A 24135-nucleotide genomic window follows, 5' to 3' on the forward strand; every position below is an offset into this window, starting at 1 on the left:
GCCTCTCTTCATCCCTGCATGGAGCCTGCTTCTCCCTCTGCCTGTGTCTCTGCCTCTCTCTCTTTCATGAATAAATAAAATCTAAAAAAAAAAGAAAAAGAAAAAGAAGGGAAAGGGAAAGAGAAAGGAAAAGGGAAAGGAAAGAAAGCTGTGTGGGACAGGCAAGCCGCTGGCACCGCCCGCCGGCCGGGTGCTTTCCGGGGAACGGTGTGGACCTCACCGTCCGGGGGGGCCGTGCGGCCCTGAAGCAAGAGCTGGGTTCTTGTCTCCCGGAGCAGAAGAATGAGTCTCACGGACAAGAGAGAGTAAAAGCAGTGGAAGTTTATTAAGCAAGGATGCAGAGAAACTCTCAGGAGAGGGGTCCTCATGGGGTTGCCAACTGGGCCTCCACTGACAAGTCTTTTATTGAGAACTGACCAGGGAGATTGTGGCCTTATCCTCCCTGAGACGTCCTGGTTTAAGTCTGCTGATAACATCTTTAATGACTTCCTTTTGGGTCTGGTTATTCTTTACCGGTCACAGGTGTGTGTGTGTGTGTGTGTGTGTTTTCCACCCATATCCGGGGGCAGGGTGGTCTGGTCTGTGCCCGTAGGTCTGGTTTCCTTACATCTCAGCATTCTGGGGACTTTGTGAGCCTGCCTCCGCGGCCCCCTCTCCATCTCTCCCTACCTAGCCCCGCCAGTCCCTCCCTCACTCATCCCCAGCCCTTGGCACAGGTGGCTGCCGGGCCTCGCACCTGCGAGTTGGGTTTGGGCTGTCTCACGGGACGCTCATCCAGGCTCAGGGACCTACCTGCACAGCTGCAAACGGTGCACAGTTTCCCAGACTGCCTGGGTCAGCACCCGCCCGCCTCCCCTCCCCCCACCGCTCCCGGGCCAGCCCGGCAGCCTCCCCACGCCTCAGTGACCTCAACGCAGGAGGGGCTGTGGCGCTGACCGTGGTGCGCGGCCCGGGAAGCCCGCCGTCCGCGACGCAGACGCGCCACAGCCGCGGCGTGGCCAGGACGGGCGGCGAGCGTCTCACCAGCTCCCACCGCCTCGGTGACGCGCGGCGACACTCACCACGGCGCTCTCGGGGCGCAAAATTCGGGCCTCCTCCGACTGAGGCCTCTGTAGACGTTTGCCTCCTGCGTCCAGTCGCCCTCGCCCCTGGCGGACAGCCGCGTCCTCACCCGCAGCTCCTCGACGAGGACAGCGCCTCCCGGGACGCGCCCAGGCGAGGGCGAAGCCACGCGGTGCGACGACGCCAGCTGCGGGAGACGCCGCCGCCGGGACGCACGCGGCAGTGCGCGTGCGCGGGCGTGCGTGTGCGTGTGCGCGTGCGCGTGCGCGGCGGGGGCTGGGGGTGGAGCGCGGCCCCGAGCAGGCGCCAACATGGCGGCCGAGCGCAAGACGAAACTGTCCAAGAACCTGCTGCGCATGAAGGTGCGGGGACGGCGGGGAGGCGCGCTGGGCGACGGGGGTACCTGAGCTTCCACACCTGGCCGGGGCCGGGGCTGCAGACGCGCGGGGGCACCGGGGCGGCCGCGGAGGGCCTCCAGCTCGGACATTCATTCATTCACTTAGCGCTTGGTCTGGTTCGGGCCCTGGGAACGGGATTCTGAGTCCGGCGGGTTCGCTCTTAAAGCCCGCGGCGGGATAGGAGAGCGGCGGCAGCGGGTAGGATGCCGCGGCGCTGAGCGGTGCCCGGAGCGCCGGGAGCTTACTTGGCTTCCGCGGGAGAGGCCCTTGGGTGGGGGGTGGGGGGTGGGGGGGGAGGGGAGGAGGAGAGAGGGAGGGCAGGTGGGAGGCGGGGCGCAGGGCCGCGGAGACCCAGGGAAAACCGGGTGCACGGCTCTGGGACGCAAACCTCGGGAAAGCCGCTGGGATTCCCAAGAACTAAAGATCAGCCGTTGTGTCTGGAAGGCAAGTAGCAAGAAGTGGGCCTGAACCAGCAGCCAGTGGCCACATAGGTGAGCAGTTTTAGGCCAGAGGAAGAATTATTATTATTATTTTTTTCTCTATGTGAACACGGAGAAGCTATTGAGCATCTTAGCTGTGCTTACTTTTCAAAGTTCCCTTAGCTGCCCTATGGAGAATGCCCTGGTGGGGGAAAAAAAACAAAAACGAGCTAGAAGTTTTGATCTGGTCGCAATGGCAATGGGAACAGAATTAGAACAGTTGAGGTGAATATCTTCGACTTTCAGCAAAATTGATTATTTAAATTCGAAATTGAATCCATTTTTTTTTTTAAGATTTTATTTATTCATGAGACACAGAGAGAGAAAGAGAAGCAGGATCCCTGCAGGGAGCCGGATGCGGGACTCGGTCCCAGGACCCCTGGAATCCTGACCTGAGCCAAAGGCAAGAAGCTCAACCGCTGAACCCCCCCCAGGCGCCCCAAAATTGAACTCATTTAACAAATAATTTCAAAGTGGAAAAACAAAAAGGCAAGGGCACGTAAAAGGAATATAGGATTAAAACAGGGGAAACAACCAGGCCTTAAAAGCTTGAATAATAATAGTAAACATTTATAGTTTCTGCTATGTGCCAGACAGCTGTTCTACGTGCTTTGCCTATAGCCGCCCGTAGAATCCATGTAGTGACTCTGCGAGGTAGATGCAGTTATTACTGCTCTCCTACAGCTGAAGCCCCGAAAGAGAAGTAGCTAACTTGCCTGAAGTTACACAGCTAACAAGTTGTATAGACAGAACCAAACTCAGGCAGTCTTGCTCCAAAGCCCCTGCTCTTAACTGCTTGTCGCTGTCAGCACAGTGTAAGATGTCGTGTTTAGAGAATAATTTCCAGAAAAAAAAGGAAGCAAGGCATAAATAATGTTTTGAAAGATTGGAGAGTACATGTTGCATGTGCCAGATTTGGAGTTCAGCGAGGGTGTAACTAGGGATGAATAGGGTGAGTGAGGGTGGAGGGTAAATCATAATTTATAGTTTCTAAAGTTCTTTTTTCCTACATATTAATAGCAAAATTTGCATTTTTACCCCACAGAGGCTTCTTCTGACTCTGAGTTTGCAATCCGAGAGGTAGAGTGGATTGGCAAAGCAGGCACATCAACTGAAGATGTCCTGAGTGATTACACCTCTGACCAAAGAGCTGACTCAAGAGTTAGAAAGGAAGAAAATACCATAAAAAAAGTATCAACTCCTACCCCAGTGGTTGGAGAAGACTCAACAGGACTTGGAAGCAAAGGAGAGGGGGGGACTATGACACAGATTTTCTAGTTGGGTCAGCAGCTTCAGTTATAATAAAGAACTTATTGGTAGGATAGCAAGAGATACCATACATACAGATAGAGTGGAGTGTCCCATGAGAATGAATGGAACAGCTGCATTAGGTTGCTGTATCCAGTGTAACTGTTCAGCCAGAGTTCAGTGTAGAGCAAGAATGAAGAGAGTAGAGGATTTAATACTAATACATTTGTTTTGAAGTGTACCTGAAATCCTCCGACTTGGTCACCTGTTAGGGACTGGAAGGTGATCCTGATGGGAGTAGAAAGTGAAAGATATAGGTGGTATTCCTGTCAGCATGATGAAATGATTGTAAAGAGGGCGCTTATTTGTGATGTTAGCTCCTTTGGGCTCTTAAGATAGGAGTTGGTAAACTTTTTCTCTAAGAGGACAGATAATAAATACTTCAGGCTTGTGGGCCAGTTAGTATTGTACCTACTCACCCCTGCCATTGTAGCTCAGAACCAAATGAACAGATCTTTGTTCCAATAAAACTTTATTTACAAGAATTGTTATCTAGCCCAGAATTGTAATTTGTGATGCCTGCTGTAGGCTCTCACTTGTGAGTAAAGTCAAATCACTAAGCTTTTTTTTTTTTTTTTTTAAGATTTTATTTATTTATTCATGAGACACACACAGAGAGGCAGAGACATAGGCAGAGGGAGAAGCAGGCTCCCTGTGGGGAGCCGGATGTGGGACTCAATCCCAGAACCCCGGGATCACAACCTCCAAAGGCAGATGCTTAACCACTGAGCCACCCAGGTGCCCCCAAAGCATCTGAGTTTAAAGAGAACCATCCAAGAAAGAGAGTCTGGGAAAATAAGTCTGGAGTTACATTCAGAGAACCTTTATTGAACTCTTCTTGTATACCAGCTACAGCCCAAGTACTAGTAATAAAAAATGAATAAGAGACATGGTCTACTATTCAGAATCTCTGTCTTTTGGGAGACACAAAAGAAGCATTAATGAACAAAAAGCCAGTGCTTATAAGGCTCTTAGATGTAGGGAAAGATATTCTTTTATGGGAAGAGATCTCTGAACAGCTTGGCCAAACACCAGTCAGGGAAGGCCGAAAGGACATGTGCTCTGGGTTTTTTCAAGTGGATATTTTGCCAGATAAGAAGATGGAAACATGATGTTGAGTAGCAGAGGAAGCAGGACTGGGAAGTACATTACTACATTCCAGAAACTGCCAGTTTTTTCCTGTGGTGAGGGCTTATGCAGACTTATGTAGCTACCACCACATTCATGATACAAAGCTGTTCCATCACCATGAGGTTCCCTCAGCCTCTCCATTTGTAGCCATACCCAGTCTTTTCTACTGTCCCCAAGCTCTGACAGATCTGTTCTCCATTCCTATAACTTCGTTATTTCAAAGATGTTCTATAAATAAAATTGTACATATGTAACCTTTTTGAGATGGCTTTTTTTTTTTCATTCAGCATAATTCATTTGAGATCCATCTAAGTTGTTGAGTATCCTTAGTTCCTTTTTTTCAATTGCTAAATAATATTCCATGCCATGGTAGTACCGTAGGACTTAACCATTCACCTTTTGAAGAGTATTTTGATTGTTTTCAGTGTTTGGCTATTAACAAATAGAGCTGCTGTGAATATTTCTGTATGACTTTTTGAGTGAACATAAGTTTTCATTTCTCTGAGATAAATGCCCAAGAGGACAATTGCTGGGTCATATGTTATGAATCTTTAGTTGGGTAAGAAACCAAACTGTTTTCAACAGAAGTTGTACCATTCGTATTCCTACCAGCAATGTGTGAGTGATCCAGACTCACCTCATCAGAACTGGATATTATCACTGTATTTTATTTGTAAATGTTTTCCAAGTTCCGTCATTGCCTTTAATATTCATTGGTGGGATCCCTGGGTGGCGCAGCGGTTTGGCGCCTGCCTTTGGCCCAGGGCGCAATCCTGGAGATCCGGGATCGAATCCCACGTCGGGCTCCCGGTGCATGGAGCCTGCTTCTCCCTCTGCCTCTCTCTCTCTCTCTCTCTCTCTCTCTCTCTCTCTGTGACTATCATAAATAAATAAAAAAATTTAAAAAAAAAATATTCATTGGTAAAGCCCTTTTGCCTAAAAATGCTTGTATTTTTGGAAAGGTTGGAATGGAAGGAAAAGTAATATAGAGCTCAGACAAGGAAAAGAAATAGGGACAGATGGAAACTAGTAGAACTCTAGACCTAATTTCTGAAGGCTCCTGGATATTTTCTGAATTTATTTTTTTCCCTTATTAATGTTTTATCATTTTGCTGTGATCAGTTTCCTATGGTGTTCACTGATGCCCTAAGGAAATAGAGTTATTGTTTATGGTGGGAAGAGACTAGCAGCTGGACTGCCAATTTCTCTCCTGGCCTATTTTGAGTTGAGCTTCTGCACATCTTAGAAAAAAGAGCAGCCGTAGAGGTAATCAGCCTTTCAGAGGACAGCAAACCCCTTACTATTTATCATTCATCATGCTGAAACTGAAAAGGAGACAGTCTAGACAAAGTCCCTGCCCTCGAGCTCTTCAGAAGAAACAGGTACTTGAGAAATTAAAATGTAGTGAGACTTAGAGGATGTCATTTGAAGCATCTAAGAGAGAAGTGCCAATTTTGTCTGCAGATGTCAGATTTCACAGGGATGGAATAGCTTTTACTATATATCAGAAGGGCTAGGAGTTGCCCAAGTAAAGGAGCATGAGAAAGGGTCCTCCAGACCAAGATCAGCAGGTACAAAGACTAGTCATGGGTCATCAACAGATTCAGAAAGTACGGAGTCTCACCTCCTCTTTCTGCCCCTCTCACTTTGTGTCTCTACTTGCCCATCCTGATCTGTATCTTCTGTTTTAGCCCTTCCCCACTGGCCACAATGTGAAACTGAAATATTGATGAGCTACTTACCAAATACAGTTTTTTATTGCTTGTTTTATTAAATCAGACAAACTGAAGTATGGTAAAGATCTTTCCAAGGTCTTCTGAAGGAAGCCCACGTTACTTTTTTGTGTGCTCTAGCGGGCTCTCTCTAGTCTGGTGTGAGGTTCTCAAGGGCAGAGCTAAGCTTCTGCAGTCACACCACCTCCCCCCTCCCCACCAAGATAGTATTCCTGAGAAATGAGGGAGAGCACATAGAGGAATAAAGTTATTTGAGTTTTCCTCAATTCTAGGTTGAGAAAACTAGCTGCTGACATGATTTTGTTTTGTTTTGACAGTTCATGCAAAGAGGACTGGATTCGGAGACCAGGAAACAACTAGAAGAGGAAGAAAAGAAAATCATTAGTGAAGAGCACTGGTATTTGGATTTGCCAGAGCTTAAAGAAAAAGAGTAGGTTTATTAGAAATTATACTAATGATGTTTTGGGCCTTCAGAGGGAAATCCCTGTAAATGGGACTCATCGTTCTAGTGTCGCAAGGCCTGTAATATAGTAGCTGCTTAGTTTATTGAATTAACTTTTCAAATAGTTTTCTAAAATTATAAAATCTATATAAGTTCTACTTGGGTTTATGCATTTTTACTGGCCCTCATTTATAATGCTGTTCTTTTTTTATTTTGAATAAAGGAATCTAGCCCATTTGTCACTGGTAATAGCTGGAGAGCTTTTATGAGAATCTGTGGTGTTCCCTGTCACGTTAAGTTGGAAGGAGTGTACTTTAGGCCTCTCCAATTTTGTTTGAACAGAAGAGTTCTTCTTTGGGCGAGCTTCCTTTTTTTTTTTTTTTTTTTTTTTTATTTATTTATTTTTTTTTAGATTTTTATTTATTAGAGAGAGTGTGCGTGAGCAGGGAGGAGGAACAGAGGGAGAGGGAGAAGCAGACTCCCTTCTGAGCAAGGAGCTTGAAGCAGGGCTCCATCCCATTACCCTGAGGTCACAACCTCAGCTGAAGGCAGGTGCTCAACTGACTCAGCTTCTCAAAAGCAAGTCAAGAGTTGTGGATGTGTTTCTTTTTTCTTTTTAAAAAAATTCCATTGCTGTTAATACCAATCACCTTAACTAATATTTATTGATTTTATAGCATGTTCCAGGAACTAAACTAAGCATTTTAAATCTCTCAATTATTTAATCCTCAGAGCAGATATAGAAGTTTGCTACTGTCATTCCATCCATTTTATAGCTGAGGAATCTAAAGCTGGAGGGAGAATAAGTTGCCCAGAGTCAGCTAGCTGGTTATGACTACCATACTAGGCTGGGATACCATACTAGACTATTCATCTTCCACCTCTAAGTGTGGTTGATGCCTGAGAAATAGTTTTGAATAAAGGAGTGATTGATTCATATCATCTGTTGACTTTTATCTAAATTCTTCTTAAAACTATTGTTTGTCCTCGGTGCTTTTCTTACTTTAGTAAGCTCTGTGGTACGGTAATTTTATCTAAACTGTCAGATGGGGATCCCTGGGTGGCGCAGCAGTTTGGCGCCTGCCTTTGGCCCAGGGCGCGATCCTGGAGACCCAGGATCGAATCCCACGTCGGGCTCCCGGTGCATGGAGCCTGCTTCTCCTTCTGCCTGTGTCTCTGCGCCTCTCTCTCTCTCTCTGTGACTATCATAAATAAATAAAAATTAAAAAAATAAATAAATTAAAAAAAATAAACTGTCAGATGATTGAAAATGCTGCTTATTCAGGCACGTTTGTGTTTTTCCTTTCTATCTCTTAACAATTTTTTTGTTTTTAACATGTTGTATTCCCTTGTTCACTTGGCTGACCTTCTCTGGATCTTTTCTGGAAGGCTAGATATCCTTCCCTAATGATAGAAAGCATGTCCCACCAAGAGATATGGAAGGAGGGTACTTTGTTTTCTCTGCTTGCTTCTCTGCTTGCTTTTCTCTGTTGCTTCTCAGAGAAGCAAGGTAGCTGTGAGGAAGGGGAAGACAGTGCCAGAGACAGTGTGGGCTTGGGGGCAGGGTGATATAGGAAGAGACCATTACTGGTAAGGTGCTATAATTTAATTTTATACCTTGACTAAACTTACACAAAGTATTCCAGATATTTTTTTACTTATTGTTATTAAGGAGCAGAATGATTTCTGCCTTGTTTTCAGTATTTAATCCCCCCAACATAACATAGTATTCCCAGAAAAAATGACCTTTAGATTCCTTCTCTAGGAGGCAAATGTCTCTATCCTTTTGAACTACCGTAACAAAATACCACGGACTTGTAGCTTATAAAGAAACAGAAGTTTATTTCTCACAGTTCTGGAGGCTGAAAGTCAAAAATCAAGGCCCTTCTGTGGTCCTATTTTGGTGATGGCCTTCTCCCTGGTTCATAGCCAGCACCTTCTCACTGTGTCTTCACCTGTTAAAAGGGGCTAGGGGCTTCTTTCTTTCTTTCTTTCTTTTTTTTTTCTTTCTTTCTTTCTTAGAGCAGGGGGGAGGGGCAGAGGGAGAGAGCATCTCAAGCAGATTACGCACTAAGCATGATGCCAACTTGGGGCTTGATCTCTTGATGCCAAGATCACAACCTGAACCAAAACCAAGAGTTGGAGACTTAAGTAACTCTGCCACTCAGGCACCCCAGGGCTAGGGGTTTCTATGGGGTCTTCTTTGTAAAGTGCTAACTCCACTCACGAGGGCCCCATCCTCATGATGTGACTTCAGCCACTTCCCAAAGGCCTCATCTCCTAACACTATCATCTCTGGGCATTAAGATTTCAACATGGGTATTTTGTGAGGGATATAAGCAGTTAGACCCTAGCAGTAAATAATAAACTTCTGCCATCATTCAGTGCCTATTTGTGTAGATATGTATATTAGGTTAAGTTGTTGGCAGGAAAAGATGACGCTATCAAATTGGGTTACTTGAGAGTATAGCAGTAGGGCTCAGGGAAGCCACCAGGGACGGTGCATACCCCGGCTTGTGTGGTGGGAGCAATTTCCACTCCAGGTACAGAGGGTCAAGGGGAGGAAGTGGTCACTGAATCTGAAGATATCTTACAAGAGCTGCTAGGAGAGGGTCAAAGGGAGGGAGTGGTCACTGAATCTGAAGACCTCTTACAAGAGCTTCTACCTTCATAAGAGGGCACAGCCAGCCTGAGGAGTCCTCCACAGGAAGGACCCCTTCCATGTATAACATTCAAATCAGCCTCCCAGGATACAGAGTAGGGGAGATAATGAGAAGTAGATCTGGAGAGAAAAACCGGATGGTATGGCCTCAGGATTTGTCTTTTTTAACATCCCAAATAGGGAGCCTGCAGAATGGATTGGTTAATTAAGCACATGGGCTCTGGAGTCAGGCAGACCTGTGTTTGATGCCCAGCTCTGCCACTTGCTTACTTGCGACGTTGGGCAAGGTCCTTAGCTCCTCTTTTGTCACCTGTGTATTGGGTATGATGATAATGTCACATGCATTTTGAGAAGTAAATGAGCTAATATATGTGATGCACTCACTGCGACATCTCAAGCACAAAGCGTAATAGACAGACTCTGCTGGCACAGTTATTGCCCTGTCCTGGAATATTGTGAAATTCATCCATTCCTTCCTGCTCTTCTGTGTTTGCAAGTCTTTCCTCGGTAGTATCATCTGAATTATTCCAAAGGGTTACAGCTCTCTTTGAAATTGGAGACTTCGCTTTGTATATGCTTTGAAAGTCAAGAGGTTGCCGTCTATGATGTCAGCCATATCACATGGCAGTTCAGTGAGGATGATTAGGGCTCTTCAGTCCAGACATCCCCTGAGGGGATGCCGCTGCCAGTGCTTAAGCTGCGAGGGGGATGAGGGACTGGTTGCTTGACTCAACTGGGAACACCTGCGGGGCCTTCTAAACACCCATCCAAGAGCTCCTCATAGGGGCTGAGACCTTAGTGTAGCCATATTGCAGGTCACCTGCTCCTGCCCAGCCCTGCCATCCTCATTTCCATTGAGGGGCATCTTCCAAAGAGCACTGGCCCATGATACTTCTGCACACAGTTCTGTCTCAGAGTCTGTTTCCAGGGAATCTAATACAAGATACTTGGAATAAGTTCCTAGAAGTAGAATTTATCAGATCAAAGATTCTGCTGTGTTTTTGCTATACTATTTCTCTCCAGAGGATGTGCAGTAGTACAGAGAACAGCCAGCATAATTGCTTTTTTGCCATAAGATGCTGCTTTAAAAGTATTATTTGGCTACCATGCTTCTTGTGCTTGCATAGTGTATCCTAATGAATGTCATCAACTCTGAGATCTGAGATTGTACCCTACTTGCAAATTAACAGGTTAGCTTGCCACAGTTTCATGGATGCTAGTGGAAGGTACAAGACTCTTGCTTCAGACACAAGGACTTCCTTACCTCACAGGACAGCAAACAATATGAGCACCTCTTTGGCATCATTTCCCCCTTGCCCCCCAAATCTCATGGGGGATGATGTGGCAAGGCCCTGCATGTGTTGCTCACAGTAGTTTTGCATCATAGCTGAGAAATCCTGAACTTAGGAAACCTATTATCTTTAACACTAGACTGCAAGCCAACTTGCCCTTAGCCCCAGGAAAGACATTATTACACTGGACATTAAGCAAGTCTGCACTTTGCCTAAAGGAAGACGATAGCTCTGCCTTTCAAAGCCGTTCACTATATATATCCCTGAAAAGATATTCTAGACCAAAAGGACAGTTAGTGCCTTATTCACAGGAGAGACCCATTAGAGAATTGTATCCCTGTAGTGACTTTTTCCCCTGCTTTGCCATGCTTGTTATTTGTGGCAAGTCTAGTTTTGTTTTATGTTTTAAGCAGTAGTTTCTCATCTGTAAAAATGGATGAAATAATATCCTTGATGTGTTTTGGCCCTAAAATTATGGATCCTTACTAACAAAACTAAGGATTTTAAAATACAGAATACTTAGTTAGGTTTTAGAATATTTAATTTTTTGCTAACTCTATTTAGTTTTACTAATTATTGAAACTACTCATAGATTACGAAACACCTGTGTTCCTTTTTATATAAAAGTTTTGTGTTAGTAGAAACCCCTGAAAAAGCCCTTTGACAGGAGCAGTGTTCCTGTCGTACATCCATTCCTAGCCCCTGGTCTGTCTTCTGTCTTAAGTGAGTGCGTAAATGTATAGTTATGGTGTTTTCCTGAGGGGGTGATGCATTTGGGAGACAGATGAGGTTTTATCAGCTGCACTCTGTAAGGACCAAGATTAGGCAATTGACAGGGAATCCCACATTTATGGAAAAAGCTGAACAGAAGGCTCTGGAGAATGTGTGCCTGAATTTAGGCTCCCTCAGGGAGGGTGGCTCCTGAAGGAAGTGTTGGCTGGACTAGAGGGCCAGGGAGAGAGGAACCCAAAGAACAGTGATTCTCAAAGTTTGGGGCTCAAGGACCATTTACATTTTAAAAAATTATTTAGAACCACTGGAAGAGCTTCTGTTTGTGTAGTTTATCTTATGTCGATATTTACTATGTGAGAAATAACAACAAAAATTTTTTTTTTTTTTTTGAAACAAAAATTTTTAAATCCTCACTTTAAAGGCAGACTCCTGTTGTTAACATAAATAACACATTTTTCATGAAAAATAACTGTTTCCCAAGACCAAAAAATGTTACTGAGAAGAATGATATTGTCTTACACTTTTGTGAATTTTTTAATGTCTGGCAAAGCAGAAGATGGGTTGATTCTCAGGGTAAATTTTCTTAAGTCCTGTACTCAGCCTTTTGTGGTCTGTTGTTTTGGTTGAGGCATGTAAAGAAAATCCTCCCTTACACAGGTGATATAATTGAAAGAGAGAAGTATTAGAATAGCCTTTTCAGGTAATTCTTTGACACTATGCCAAAACTCAGTAACTAGTAGTTTCTTTAAAGTTAACCGCAGTATGGAATCTCAGAACATCAGTACATTTTTCAGAATCATTAGTCTACCTTGCATTTGGAATAGATCTTTTATCCACACATGATTTCATAACATCATGCATTTCTCATTTGGAAAATATTCAGTGAGTTGTATAGATTTTCTAAATGTTAACTCATTTCCTTATATGATATCAAAAACCATATTCATTAATATTGCCCTGGGTTTCATCAGAAAAATCTTTTAAGTATTGAGAAACTCTTGAGCCCAAGATGACATACATAAGCTATTCAGAATTCTCATTTCTGCTCGAAAGCTTGAATTTTTAACCGGCAACAGTATTGTCGGTTGTTCCTTTGAAGTGACAGGTTCATTTGATTCATTTTCAGAAAAATGTTTGCCAAGTACCCAAGTTTGAATAACCATAGTTATAGTGTTCTATGGAAAAAGTAGCTAGTTCAACTCAGAATTCGATCACACAAGTGCATTTCCTCCAGATAGTCCTCATGCCTCACTATGCAGAGGTACTTAACATTTTGGATGCGGAATATTTTTGAAAAGTGTAATCAAGGGCCGAGATTAATGAAAATTAATACATTTTTTTTACTGCCTCATCGAAAACATTCGTATTGGCTTCTTTCCCTTTTTTATTTGAAAGCCAGCAGTGAATAATGCAGTGATTACCAGCATAGTATGGTGTCCCTACTTTACTTCATGGCAAGATGAGCTCTTAAAGTTGCTTTTGTACCCTCTGTGTAAATGTTGACACAGTGAAGAAGACGACACCTTAGTGTCCCTGTGAAAATACTTTTGACCTCCTACCAGTGTTCCCTTCTGCATTCCTTCCTGGCCATGGAAGCCTCCTGGCTGTTTCTCAGGCTGGATGCTTGCACTCCCTTCTCTGGGCCTAACTGGTCCCACAGCTGCTCTTCCCCAGGCATCATATTTTGTTCCTCGTTGCCTTCCAAACTTGGCTCACACATCATCCATCCAAGAAGCCTATTCAGACCACCTTTTCTAAAGCAACCAAAGACAAATTATCTTTAGATAAAAAGAATCTGAATGAATTGGATAGAATCCTGTTTTCATTCTGTTGCTGAGCTAAGGTGGGTTCACTGCTTGCTGAGGTACAGATAACAACTACACCCACTGGGTGGAACGGTCGCACAGAGGAAACTTTTTGCAGCAAGTAAAGAAAATAATTTCCAAAGCTATGATTCTCCCAAGTGAGGGTGAGTGGGTTTCTTTTATTTAGGGTTAGGATGATTATTCAGAAAGGGGAGCTTTGTCATCACATGTGGAGGCAGACATGAAGTCATGTAAGGAAGGGTACTTTAAAACACAGGCCTACGTGTGAATCCTGTGTTAATGAAGCTTGTGCTTCTCAAGGGTGGAGACTAATGTTACAGTGAAGCAGAGGTAACTGTCAAACAAGGGGAATGGGCTAACGGCGTGCTTGAGAGCTAGCTAGTATAACTGGATGGCGGGTCTTGGGCTCCTGATGCAGGGCTTGCTTTACTTTTGAAACAGCTGAGGGAGTTTTACCAGTTTTTTTTTTTTTTTAAGATTTTATTTATATTTATTCATCAGAGAGAGAGAGAGGCAGAGACATAAGCAGAGGGAGAAGCAGGCTCCACGCAGGGAGCCCATGTGGGACTCATCCTGGGACTCCAGGATCATGCCCCCGGCCAAAGGCAGGCGCTAAACTGCTGAGCCACCCAGAGATCCCCACCAGTGGTTTTTTGTCTCTGATTTAGTTAGGCTATTTCCTGGCCTGGTAAAGTGTTAGTTTTTGCTTCCTCTTTGTCTTTTTAAAATGTTTAACTACTGAAGTTTTTGTATTTCTTTGTAATTCGGCCACCTGCTGGGAAGTTGTGCTGGGAGTCTGCTTGCGCAAGTAAGGCTGCCATCACAGAAAATAGCTGGCTGGGGACCTAAAATGACTTCTCTGGTGGCGCACTTTGTCTTGTCTTTCTTTTTCCAGGGACCCCTAACTCTTTCCGCTTACAGTTTCTCTTCCATACAAGTGGAATTGCAGGGTCATAAGGTTGGCATATAGTTAACTTTATGAGAAACTTTCAGACTAGTTTGCACAGTGATTGTACTGTTTATACTTTCACTAGGAAGTAGAAGAGTTCTGGTTTTTCCACATCCTTCCAACATTTGCTGTTACTCTTTTTATATTCGGTCATTGTAGTAGTATCTTGTTATGATTTTTATTTTTTATTTTATTTTATTTTTAAAGATTTTATCTATTCATGAAAGACACAGAGAGAGGCAGAGACACAGGCAGAGGGAGAAGCAGGCTGCATGCAGGAAGCCCGATGTGGGACTGGGACTGGGTCCCGGGACTCCAGGATCACGCCCCAGGCCAGAGGCAGATAGATGCCCAACCTCTTGAGCCACCCAGGTGTCCTTCTTTACGATTTTAATTTGCATTTTCCTAATGACTAATAATATTAACTCTTATGTGCTTATTGGCATTTCCGTATCTCCCTTTATGAAGTGCCTATTCAAATCATTTGCCTGTTTTTAAAAGTGAGATGAGGGGATCCCTGGGTGGCTCAGCGGTTTAGTGCCACCTTCAGTCCAGGGTGTGATCCTGGAGACCTGTGGGCCCACGTCAGTCTCCCTGCATGGAGCCTGCCTCTCCCTCTGCCTGTGTCTCTGCCTCTCTCTCTCTCTCTCTCTCTCTCTTCTGTGTCTCTCATGAATAAATAAATAAAATCTTAAAGTAAAATAAAAGTGAGATGGTTCTTTTTTCTAGCTTTTTTTTACATATTTATCCATCCCTCTATACATCTGTCAATCCATTTTATTTTTAGCGTATTTCAGAGTAAGTTGCAGACATGCATATTATTAACTAGAATTCAATATTTGTGTAGGGTTTTGTTTCTTGAGATAAAACTTAACATCTATACAGGTAGGAGTTCTTTATATTCTGAATACAGATCCTTTTTTTTTTATTTTTATTTATTTATGATAGTCACACAGAGAGAGAGAGAGAGGCAGAGACATAGGCAGAGGGAGAAGCAGGCTCCATGCACCAGGAGCCCGACGTGGGATTCGATCCCGGGTCTCCAGGATCGCGCCCTGGGCCAAAGGCAGGTGCTAAACCGCTGCGCCACCCAGGGATCCCCTGAATACAGGTCCTTTAACAGATGTATGTATTGTGAATATATTCTCCCAGTGTATGGCTTGCCTATTTCTTTTTTTTTTTTTTTTTTTTTTTAAGGTTTTATTTATTAGGGGGTGGAGGTGGAGAGGAGCAAAGGGAGAAAGGGAAACGCACTCTTCACTGAGCAAGTAACCCAACTAGGGGCCCTGTCTCAGGACTCTGTGATCACTACCAGAGCCAAAGGCCGGCATTTAACTGACTGAGCCACCCAGGTGCCTGCCTTTTTATTTTCTTAATGTTGTCTTTGATTAACAGTAGTGTTGTGTTTTGTTTTGTTTTTTTCCTATAGAAAACCTGTGATCCCAGTACCATTTATTGAAAATATTTTTCCTTATTCATTGCATTGTTTCAGTGCTATGGTCAAAAATCAATATGCTGTGTTAGTATGGAACTATTTCTGGACTCAATTCTATTGCATTGATAAATTTTTCAGTCCTATTAGCTTGATTGCTATGGATTTCAATCTTGAGTCTTGTAATCTTGAAGTCTAGAAACAGTGCAAGTTTTCTACTTTTATTCTTTTCAGGATTGTTTTGGCTAGTCTACACCCTTTGTATTCTCATATAAATATTAGAATCAGTTTATTTCTCTCCATCAGCCCCTTCCCCCGCATAAGACTTAGATTGGCATTGCATTGATTCTGTATTTCAACTTGAGAATTGGTATCTTAACAAAATTCTGTCCTTCAGTCCATAAACATGATATGCCCATTTATTTAGCTATTTAATTCCCATCAGTAATGGCTTGTAGGGTGGAGTGTAGAGGTTTTGTGTATATATATCAGTAAATATATACCTATGTATTTCACATTTTAAATTGCTGTTGTAAATTGCCTTTTCCCCAGAGTTGTTTGTTGTGTTAATATATGTAGAAATGCTGTGTATAGACTTTGTATTCTGTAATTGTGCTAAATTGATTCATTAACTGAATCAGTTAGGTTGATTTTGTTTTGTTTTGAAGATTTTATTTATTTGTTCATGAGAGACACAGAGAGAGAGAGAGACAGAGACAGAGACAGGCAGGGAGAGAAGCAGGCTCCATGCAGGGAGCCCGATGTGGGACTCGATCCCTGGTCTCCAGGATCAGGCCCTGAGCTGAAGGCAGATGCTCAACCACTGAGCCACCTGGGCATCCCAACTCTAGTGGTTTTGTATGGGTTTCTTAAGATTATTTACAAATGCATTTGTCATCTCCTTTTCTTTATTTCATTGGCTAGGATTTCCTTTTCTTTATTTCATTGGCTAGGATCTCTTTATTTCATTGGCTAGGATTTCGTTGGTTAGGATTTCATTGGTTAGTACAGTGAAACAAACAGACATCCTTGCATTATTTTTGATCATAGGGAGAAAGTATTAACTGCTTTACTGTTAAGTATTAACTGTTGTGTTTTCATAAATGTCCTTTATCAACATGAGAGATTTTCCTTTCTCTTCCTAGTTTCCTGAAGACTTTCATAAATGTTGTTGAATAGTGTCCAATCATTTTTAATGAGATAGATGATCATATGATTTTTCTTCTTTCCTCTGTTAACATGGGAATTATCTTGATTTTTGAATGTCACAACCATACATTTCTGAAACAAATCACCCCTTGGTATTCATGTTTTAGATTTGTGTGTGTGTGTGTGTGTGTGTGTGTATATAGTTCTTACAATTTGCTAATATTTTAGTAATGATTTTCGCATTTATATTCATACAGCATATTCTACCATAGGTTTCTTATAATGTCTTTAGATGGGGCCATAACATGAATTAGGAAATGTCCCCTCCTCATTTCTTAGTTTGAGTAAATTTGGTATTATTTCTTCCTTAAATTTTTTTATAAAATTCACCAGTGAAGCCATCTGAATCTGGAGTTTTCTCTGTGGAAAGATTCTTAATAATGAATTCCATTTCTTTAGTAGATTACAAGACTATTCTTATTTTTTACTTCAGATTCTGTTTTTCTGTTCTAAAATGTATATTTGGTGAGTTTTCATAGTTTCCATATTTTCGTTCAGGTACCCTAGTTGTGTCTTCATTACATTCCTGTGTTCCTATAAATCCTTGAACATATTTCTAATAACTGTTTTTAGAGGCTCCTGGGTGGCTCAGTCAGTTAAGTGTCCAACCCTTGATTTCAACTCAGGTCATGATCTCCAGGCTTAGGAAATAGAACCCCATGCTGGGCGTGGAACCTGCTTAAGATTTCTCCCTCGATCCCTCTTTCTACCCCCTCTGCCCCTGTCTGAAAAAAACTTTAAAAAACTGTTTTAAAGTTCTTCTCTGTTAATGCCATTATCTTTTTTTCTATTGACTTTTTTTCCTGTTTATGGGTCACATTATCCTGCTACCTTACATACCTAGGAACTTTTTATTGTGTGTCTCACATTATGTATTACATTGCTGAATACCTGGATTTTGTTGTCTTCCTTAATAAAGTATTGAATATTCCCTTAGACAGTTAATTTACATGCCAATCAGCTTGGTCCCTGTTTTTGTCAGAGTAGGTTTTACAGCCCTGACAATTGTTAAGATGAGTCCTACTGCCGAGGCGTGATGTTTCTGTTCAGTATCACAGAGTATTCAGCTTGGTTGCTCCACTCTAGATAGACACAGCTCAGACATTTCCCTCCTTTGTGCAAGGTCTTGTCCAACATACAATTTTAGGGTAAATTTTCTTTCTCAGGTATGGTATGCTGGAAAATGGTCCCCCAAATAATATCTAAGTCCTTGTCCCTGGAACCTATGTTAATTTATATGACAAAATTGACTTTGCTGGTATAATTATGTTAAAGATCTTTAGATGGGGAGATTATTCTGGATTGTCTGATGGGCCCTAACTGCAATCATGTATATCTTTATAGAAGGGAGATAGAGGAGAAGGCAATGTAACCATGGAGGCAGAGTTTAGGGTTGTGCAATCACAAGCCAAGGACTTCTAGCTGTCAGCAGAAGCAAGGAATGAATTCTCTCCTCCAGCCTCTGGAGGGGGCACGCTCAGTTAACACCTTGATTTTGGTCCAGTGAAACTGCGGACTTCAGAATTGAGAGCATATATTTCTGTTGCTTTAACCCACCAGTTTTGTGGTCATTTGTTACAGTAGCCCTAGGAAACTAATGCACCAGCTAACTTGTTCTCCTGGAAATTTTTTCCCCCGACTCTGTTGGACTTGCCTTGCACATAGACAGCCTGGTATTTGGCCAGACATTCAAGGAGACCGTGAATGCAGGTCCCAGAATTTCTCTATGTATCTTCCTTTCTCTGGGCTTGACCCCATTATACTTCACCTCCCTCTATAGCCCTGAACTTCAGTCTGTCTCTTCAGTTTTGTAAGACTGGGCTCAGGTAAGGCTCCACAGGCTAGAAGTTGCCTCCAGTCAGAAAGTGGGCATTCATTGCCTTCAGTCAGAAAGCTTACTTTGGTTTTTCCTCTCAGGCACCACAGCCCTGTGCTTTGACTTGTTCATTGTTTCCTCCTAGGTCCTCTTTTATCGTTGGCTGAAGTAGGAGGACTAGCTTGATACCAGCTGCCTTCTTACGGCCAGGAGTGAAATAATCTGCTTCATTTTTTTTCACTGTGGAATATAAATCATTTACTTATCGCTTGGCATCACTCTAGAATGTGATCTCTGTGAAAGTAGAAACTCGTTTTTGTGGCTGTCCCCCCCCCAGCTTCTAGAACACTGCCTGGCAAAAATGTTGGCTGAGTGAGTTGAATGAGTGAATCTTGACACAAGAAGTAGGGCCTACTTTCTGCCAAAGAAGCCCTAAAGGCCTGGTATTTACTTTCCTAGTGTGCTTTATGGTTGATTGTTTTGTGGTTTCAGGCAGTAGTCAGCTATGCTCACCTGGAACTAGGGTAATAAACTGGTGACTCAGAGGAGACTTCCAGAGCATCGCTGGCCTCCCAGGACCTTCTGCTGTCCAGAGGTTAGCCTCAGGTGCAGCGTCATTTTTACTAGGGTAGATTTTACCATGGTTTTGGTTTTGGGTTGATGACCTAGCTACCCTAATTTCTGCCTATTTTCCATTCCTGCTTATCCAGCTTTCCAAGCGATTCTGTGAGATGCCTGGTATCCTTTCAATAAATTCCTTCTGTGCTGAAGTCAGTCATTGTTGTTTATAGCTGAGAGCTTTGGCTAATACACTCCTACACCTGCCTGGGACTCCCAATTTCAGAGTATTTAATAAGAACTTAACAATATTGCGGGGGGAGGGGGTATGTAAACATCAAGAAAACTACATCAGATTTTAAAAATCTAGGTTTATTATAAATAGTCTAGGTTTCTGCATTGTGTAGGCATTTATGCAAATTAAGTGTGTAATTTAGACAAGGCTGTGGCTGCAGCCTCCAGCTCTTGTCATCTGCTGCCTTTGCTGGCCAAGGTAATCAGTTTTTATTTCTACCCCTATGTTAGAATTAGAAGTCTTACCTTATTTTTACTTGATTCTACTAAGAACCGTAAGTGAGATCGATTTTTCATTTGAAATCTTGACTTTTATTTGCACGGCTTTGTTATAAGTAGACACGCTAGTAATACAGGTTTATTTTCCCACTTAGATGTTTCATAATAGAAGAGCAGAGTTTCTTGTTATGTGAAGATCTTCTCTATGGAAGAATGTCATTCAGAGGATTTAATCCTGAGGTTGAGGTATTAAATATAATTGCTTCAAATTTTAAAATTTTCCAATTGAATTCTTTCTGCTAATAATTGGGTTTTGGTTTTTCCCCACCAGGTACCGTTTCTTCTCGTTATATACAAAATAACAAGTTTTGAAATACCAGTGGAGCTATTTAAAGAAATTGCAACCCTTGCAGCCTGGTTTTATGGTAGAGTTAGTAGATGATTTAATATAGCAGCACACACTCCATGACAGCACCCTGCGAGTGTTAGAGTTTTAACTCTGCTCTTTCACAGGACCGTCTGGATTTTGTTCATATGAAGCTATTATGAAAAATTATTTTCTGGCACCTATAAACATATCTTTTCTAATGGAAAATTATGACTTAAAAATTGAGTACTTTGACTTTTTAATGGGCAGGTTTTAATCCAAGCTTGTAAATCGATTTCTAAATGAACCTTTTGGAAAGTTTGTTTGAAAAGTAAATATTTACCTTATAATAGCTGTTAATTTGAATTTTCCTGGTTCAGGTTTGTAGAGATGCACAGATCTTCATTTAACAAATATTTATTAGAATTCTGGCACACGTACTAAAAACCATCCTGTCAGGTATTCCACCAACGAAATGGAAGTTTATGATATAAAGCTTTAGTTTTGTAACTATCACTTAAAGCCAGGGTTTCTCAGCTCTGGCACCACTGACATCTAGAGCCAGATAATTCTTTGTGGTGGGGGCTGTTCTGTGTATTTTAAGATCTTTAGCAGTGCCCTGGCCTCTACCCACTAGATACCAGTAGTGTACACATGCATACATACACACACACACACACCAGTTGTGACAACCAAAAATGTATCCAGACATTGCCAAAGGTCCCTTGGTGAGCAAAACTACCCCTGGTTGAAAACCACTTCTCTGAGAACGTCTATAGGGAACCATAGTTAACCAGACTAATCACCAGAGATTATTTAAAGATTGTAGGTTTTCTTCTCCCTCCCCTCCTTTTTTGAGGGTGTTTGGTAATTTAAGTGTTCTATTTATACAATCAACACTAAAAGTGTTTGTTTAGAATAGATATTTTTCTTGGCTTGGCCTGCTTAAAGCTTTAGATTAGGAAAAGAAAGAAGGCATTAGGGTAAAAGGGGAATCTGGGGGAAGCAAAGATAATAAGTGTATGATGCCCAGAGACTAGAGCTAGGCGTAAGCAAGCACTCCAGGGTATGTCTTATACAGTGGGAAGGATCCTGATGTGGGAGGCTATTAGAAGATGGCTTTCATGACTGCTGCTCTGTAACACTGAGTACATTCTCTCTGGGGAAAGGTTTTGAACTGTTTGGCTTGCAGATCTGAACTGTTATGAAATGTGGGAAGGATTAGGTGTATATACCCAGTTATGAAAAGATACCAACTTGAGAGCACTTATTTCGTTATAAGTAGGATGTACTTTGAACACATTTTAGCCTTTTTTTTTTTTAAGATTTATTTGAAAGAGTGCGGGGAAGCAGAGGGAGAGAGAAAGAATCTCAGGCAGGCTCCCCACTGAGCTGGGAGCTAAACACAGGGCTCAATCCCATGACCCTGAGATCATGACCTGAGCCAAAATCAAGAGTCAGATACTTAACTGACTGAGCTACCCAGGCGCCCTGAGAACACATTTTTAATATTGTATGTCTCTTTAGTGACACCTACTATGGAGTTTATTTAGTCAGTAAATATTTATTCTGTACCTGAGGTTCATCAGATCCTCTTGAGGCACTGGAAACGCACAGGAAACTGAATTCTGTGCCCTCACAGAGCTTATATTCCCAGAATTTTCTCTTTAGTCCTTTAAATGTTGGAAAAGCTAATTGAAACTAGTTTCTCTTCTGCTATCCCTTCCTCATCCTGCCTTTGCTAAAAAGAAGGTATTGTACAATAAAAATAAATTTTTTGAAAGATTTTATTTATTTATTTATTTATTTATTTATTTATTTATTTATTCATCCATTCATTCATTCATTAGAGACAGAGAGAGAGAGATGGAGACCAGGCAGAGGGAGAAACAGGCTCCCACAGGGAACCTGATGCAGGACTCAATCCCAGGAACTGCAGGATCATGCCCTGAGCCGAAGGCAGATGCTCAACTGCTGAGCCACCTAGGCATCCCCAAAATAATTTTTTAGTCGGGGTAATGATCAAGAAATGTTAATGTGAGAAAAAGAAATGGAGGTGAGACTATATGGCACATGGACATCATGTAGAATGCTTTATCCACCCTTGTATTCTGGGGTGAAGCCAGTCCTCCCCATGATGTTAGAGCCAGCCTCCCAGTCCTTCCATCCAGTAATTTACCACCACCACCAAAAACTGCATTTAGTATCACTTTTGAGTGTAATATTCTTATATTTAGCTCAAAGATGGGAAGTTGGAGGAAGTCTGAAAGTTTGCTTTTTCTTTGCCCCACTCACTAGAGTATGTTAGCAGTGTGCCTGCTTTAGATGTAAGTAACTAATAAGATTTACAATCTAAAATAAAATTTAAAGGAGTGCCTGGGTGGCTCAGTCAGTTGGGCATCTGCCTTTGGCTCAGGTCATGATCTCAGGGTCCTGGGATTGAGTCCCACATTGGGCTCCCTCCTTGGCAGGGAGTCTCCTCCCTCTGCCTCTGGCCCTCCCTGCCACTTGTGTTCTCTCTCTCACTCATTTTTTCTCTCTCAAATAAAATCTTTTAAAAAATAAATAAAATACAATTTAAATTCATTAATAGGAAGTCTAATCTAATGGTGCTTTGTCATTTTTTCCATTCACGGCTGATTTTTGTTGTCACATTGTGGAGCAAAGTATTACAGAGCATCCCTTCAGAGATTTGGACTACTTACATAGATTGTGACTTCTTCTTTCTCTACCTTCAAATACATTTGGTATCAGTTTCTTTAATAAGCCTGTTCCAACCCTGAAAGCACTGCTGTATTTTTCAGAAATTAATGCTTCAGATGAATGCTAAAAACAAAGTGGAAGAAGTTGAAAGTGAAGCAGTGGAGCTTGATGTGTCAGATGAAGAAATGGCCAGAAGGTAATAGTCACTTCAGAGCCTAGTTCTAACCTGGGCCCAGCATTCACTGGCTCTCACGTGGGTGCTCCACTTCCCAACTGTTCTGTCAGGTGCCCCAGCAGGAAGAGGACTTCCTGCTTTCTCTAAAGTGGGCTGGGGCAGGTTCATACCTGTCACAGGCCAGCAGTTGAGGGCTCTTGTCCAGTGCTGCTTCTAAGACATATTTTAAAATATATCTCTCAAGTTCATACAGGATAGTACCAAAACAAAAGTGAAGATTTTAATTCTGCATAGAAAAGTTCATAAATTTTAAATCAGACAGCTTTTTTTAATCATTTCGATTTTTCTTGTTGTATACTTGGTTTAATATTCTTGACAAGACTTGACTCCTACTTGTTTGTTTAATTAAATTTGTGCCGCATATCATCTTAACAGATATGAGACCTTGGTGGGGACAATTGGAAAAAAGTTTGCCAAGAAGAGAGACCGTGCTAATTATGAAGAAGATGAAAATGGACACATAAAACCAACAGTTAAAGTAAAGAAGATGTTTTTAAAGCCCCAGGATTAAAGTAGATGCTTTAAGACAGAGCTCAGGGAAGCCTCGTAAGAGTTAACATATTGTGGAACTCATTCTGATGGCCTCTGTGTAGCTATTAATACTATGATGTTTATTTGTAAAGAAATGGATAATTTTGGAAATGTGCCATTTTTGAAACAGATGTGTGGTGGATGTTATACATCCTTTGCTTAATGGTGTTCATCAGGAATGGATTTTTAGCCCTCGATCTTCAAATATACAGAGGTATGTGGTTGCTTCCTAAAGACTTTTTTGACCTCAGATTTTTTTTTTAATAGGGCTTTCCAGTCACTGACCTTGAATTGACACACATAAATTAAATCACTGTTAAGTTATCCTTATGTTTATATTTTACTTTAAGTTATTAATCATGCCAAGCCAATTTATACATACATTTTGGAATCAAATGTCATGAGGACCTATTATATGTGTAAATTCATGAAGAATAAATATGCCTCTCTAGCCAGAAGTACTTGCATGCTACCAAGTCATTGTTAGTTTGTGGAATTACGAGTTTTTGCTTAAAGCTTTTATTAATAAAAATTGTTCTGTAATAAATAAGTTTCATATACTTTTTTTCTCTTATGCTTTCAAATAATAGTTTTATTCTAATTCAGTATTGGAACTTTTATCCAAATGCTAACTTTAAGAAACCAATCATTAATTGAGAATATGGTAATGTGCTAGGATGAACCATAAGAGATTGGCTTTTATGGGTTAAAAACAATTATTAGTTTCTTATTTTAATCATTATGAAAGTCATTAACT

General features: G+C 41.9%; 1 protein-coding gene across 2 annotated transcripts; it reads left to right on the forward strand.

Annotated features, from left to right (window-relative positions):
- The first annotated feature begins 1292 nt into the window (after positions 1 to 1292).
- Positions 1293 to 23928, forward strand: MPHOSPH6 (M-phase phosphoprotein 6). Of its 2 annotated transcripts, none has more exons than XM_025426977.3 (5): positions 1293 to 1424; positions 6429 to 6541; positions 19698 to 19788; positions 22714 to 22808; positions 23223 to 23928. In XM_025426977.3, exons 1-5 carry the CDS (start codon positions 1374 to 1376, stop codon positions 23356 to 23358), a joined length of 486 nt encoding a protein of 161 aa, XP_025282762.1. In that variant the 5' UTR covers positions 1293 to 1373; the 3' UTR covers positions 23359 to 23928. The 2 variants fall into 2 exon arrangements, with proteins under 2 accessions (XP_025282762.1, XP_025282763.1); XM_025426978.3 differs by lacking the exon at positions 1293 to 1424 and adding an exon at positions 1806 to 1951.
- Positions 23929 to 24135: the final 207 nt, after the last annotated feature.

Source organism: Canis lupus, chromosome 5 (genome assembly GCF_003254725.2).
Source record: "Canis lupus dingo isolate Sandy chromosome 5, ASM325472v2, whole genome shotgun sequence".
Taxonomy (NCBI): Eukaryota; Metazoa; Chordata; class Mammalia; order Carnivora; family Canidae; genus Canis; species Canis lupus.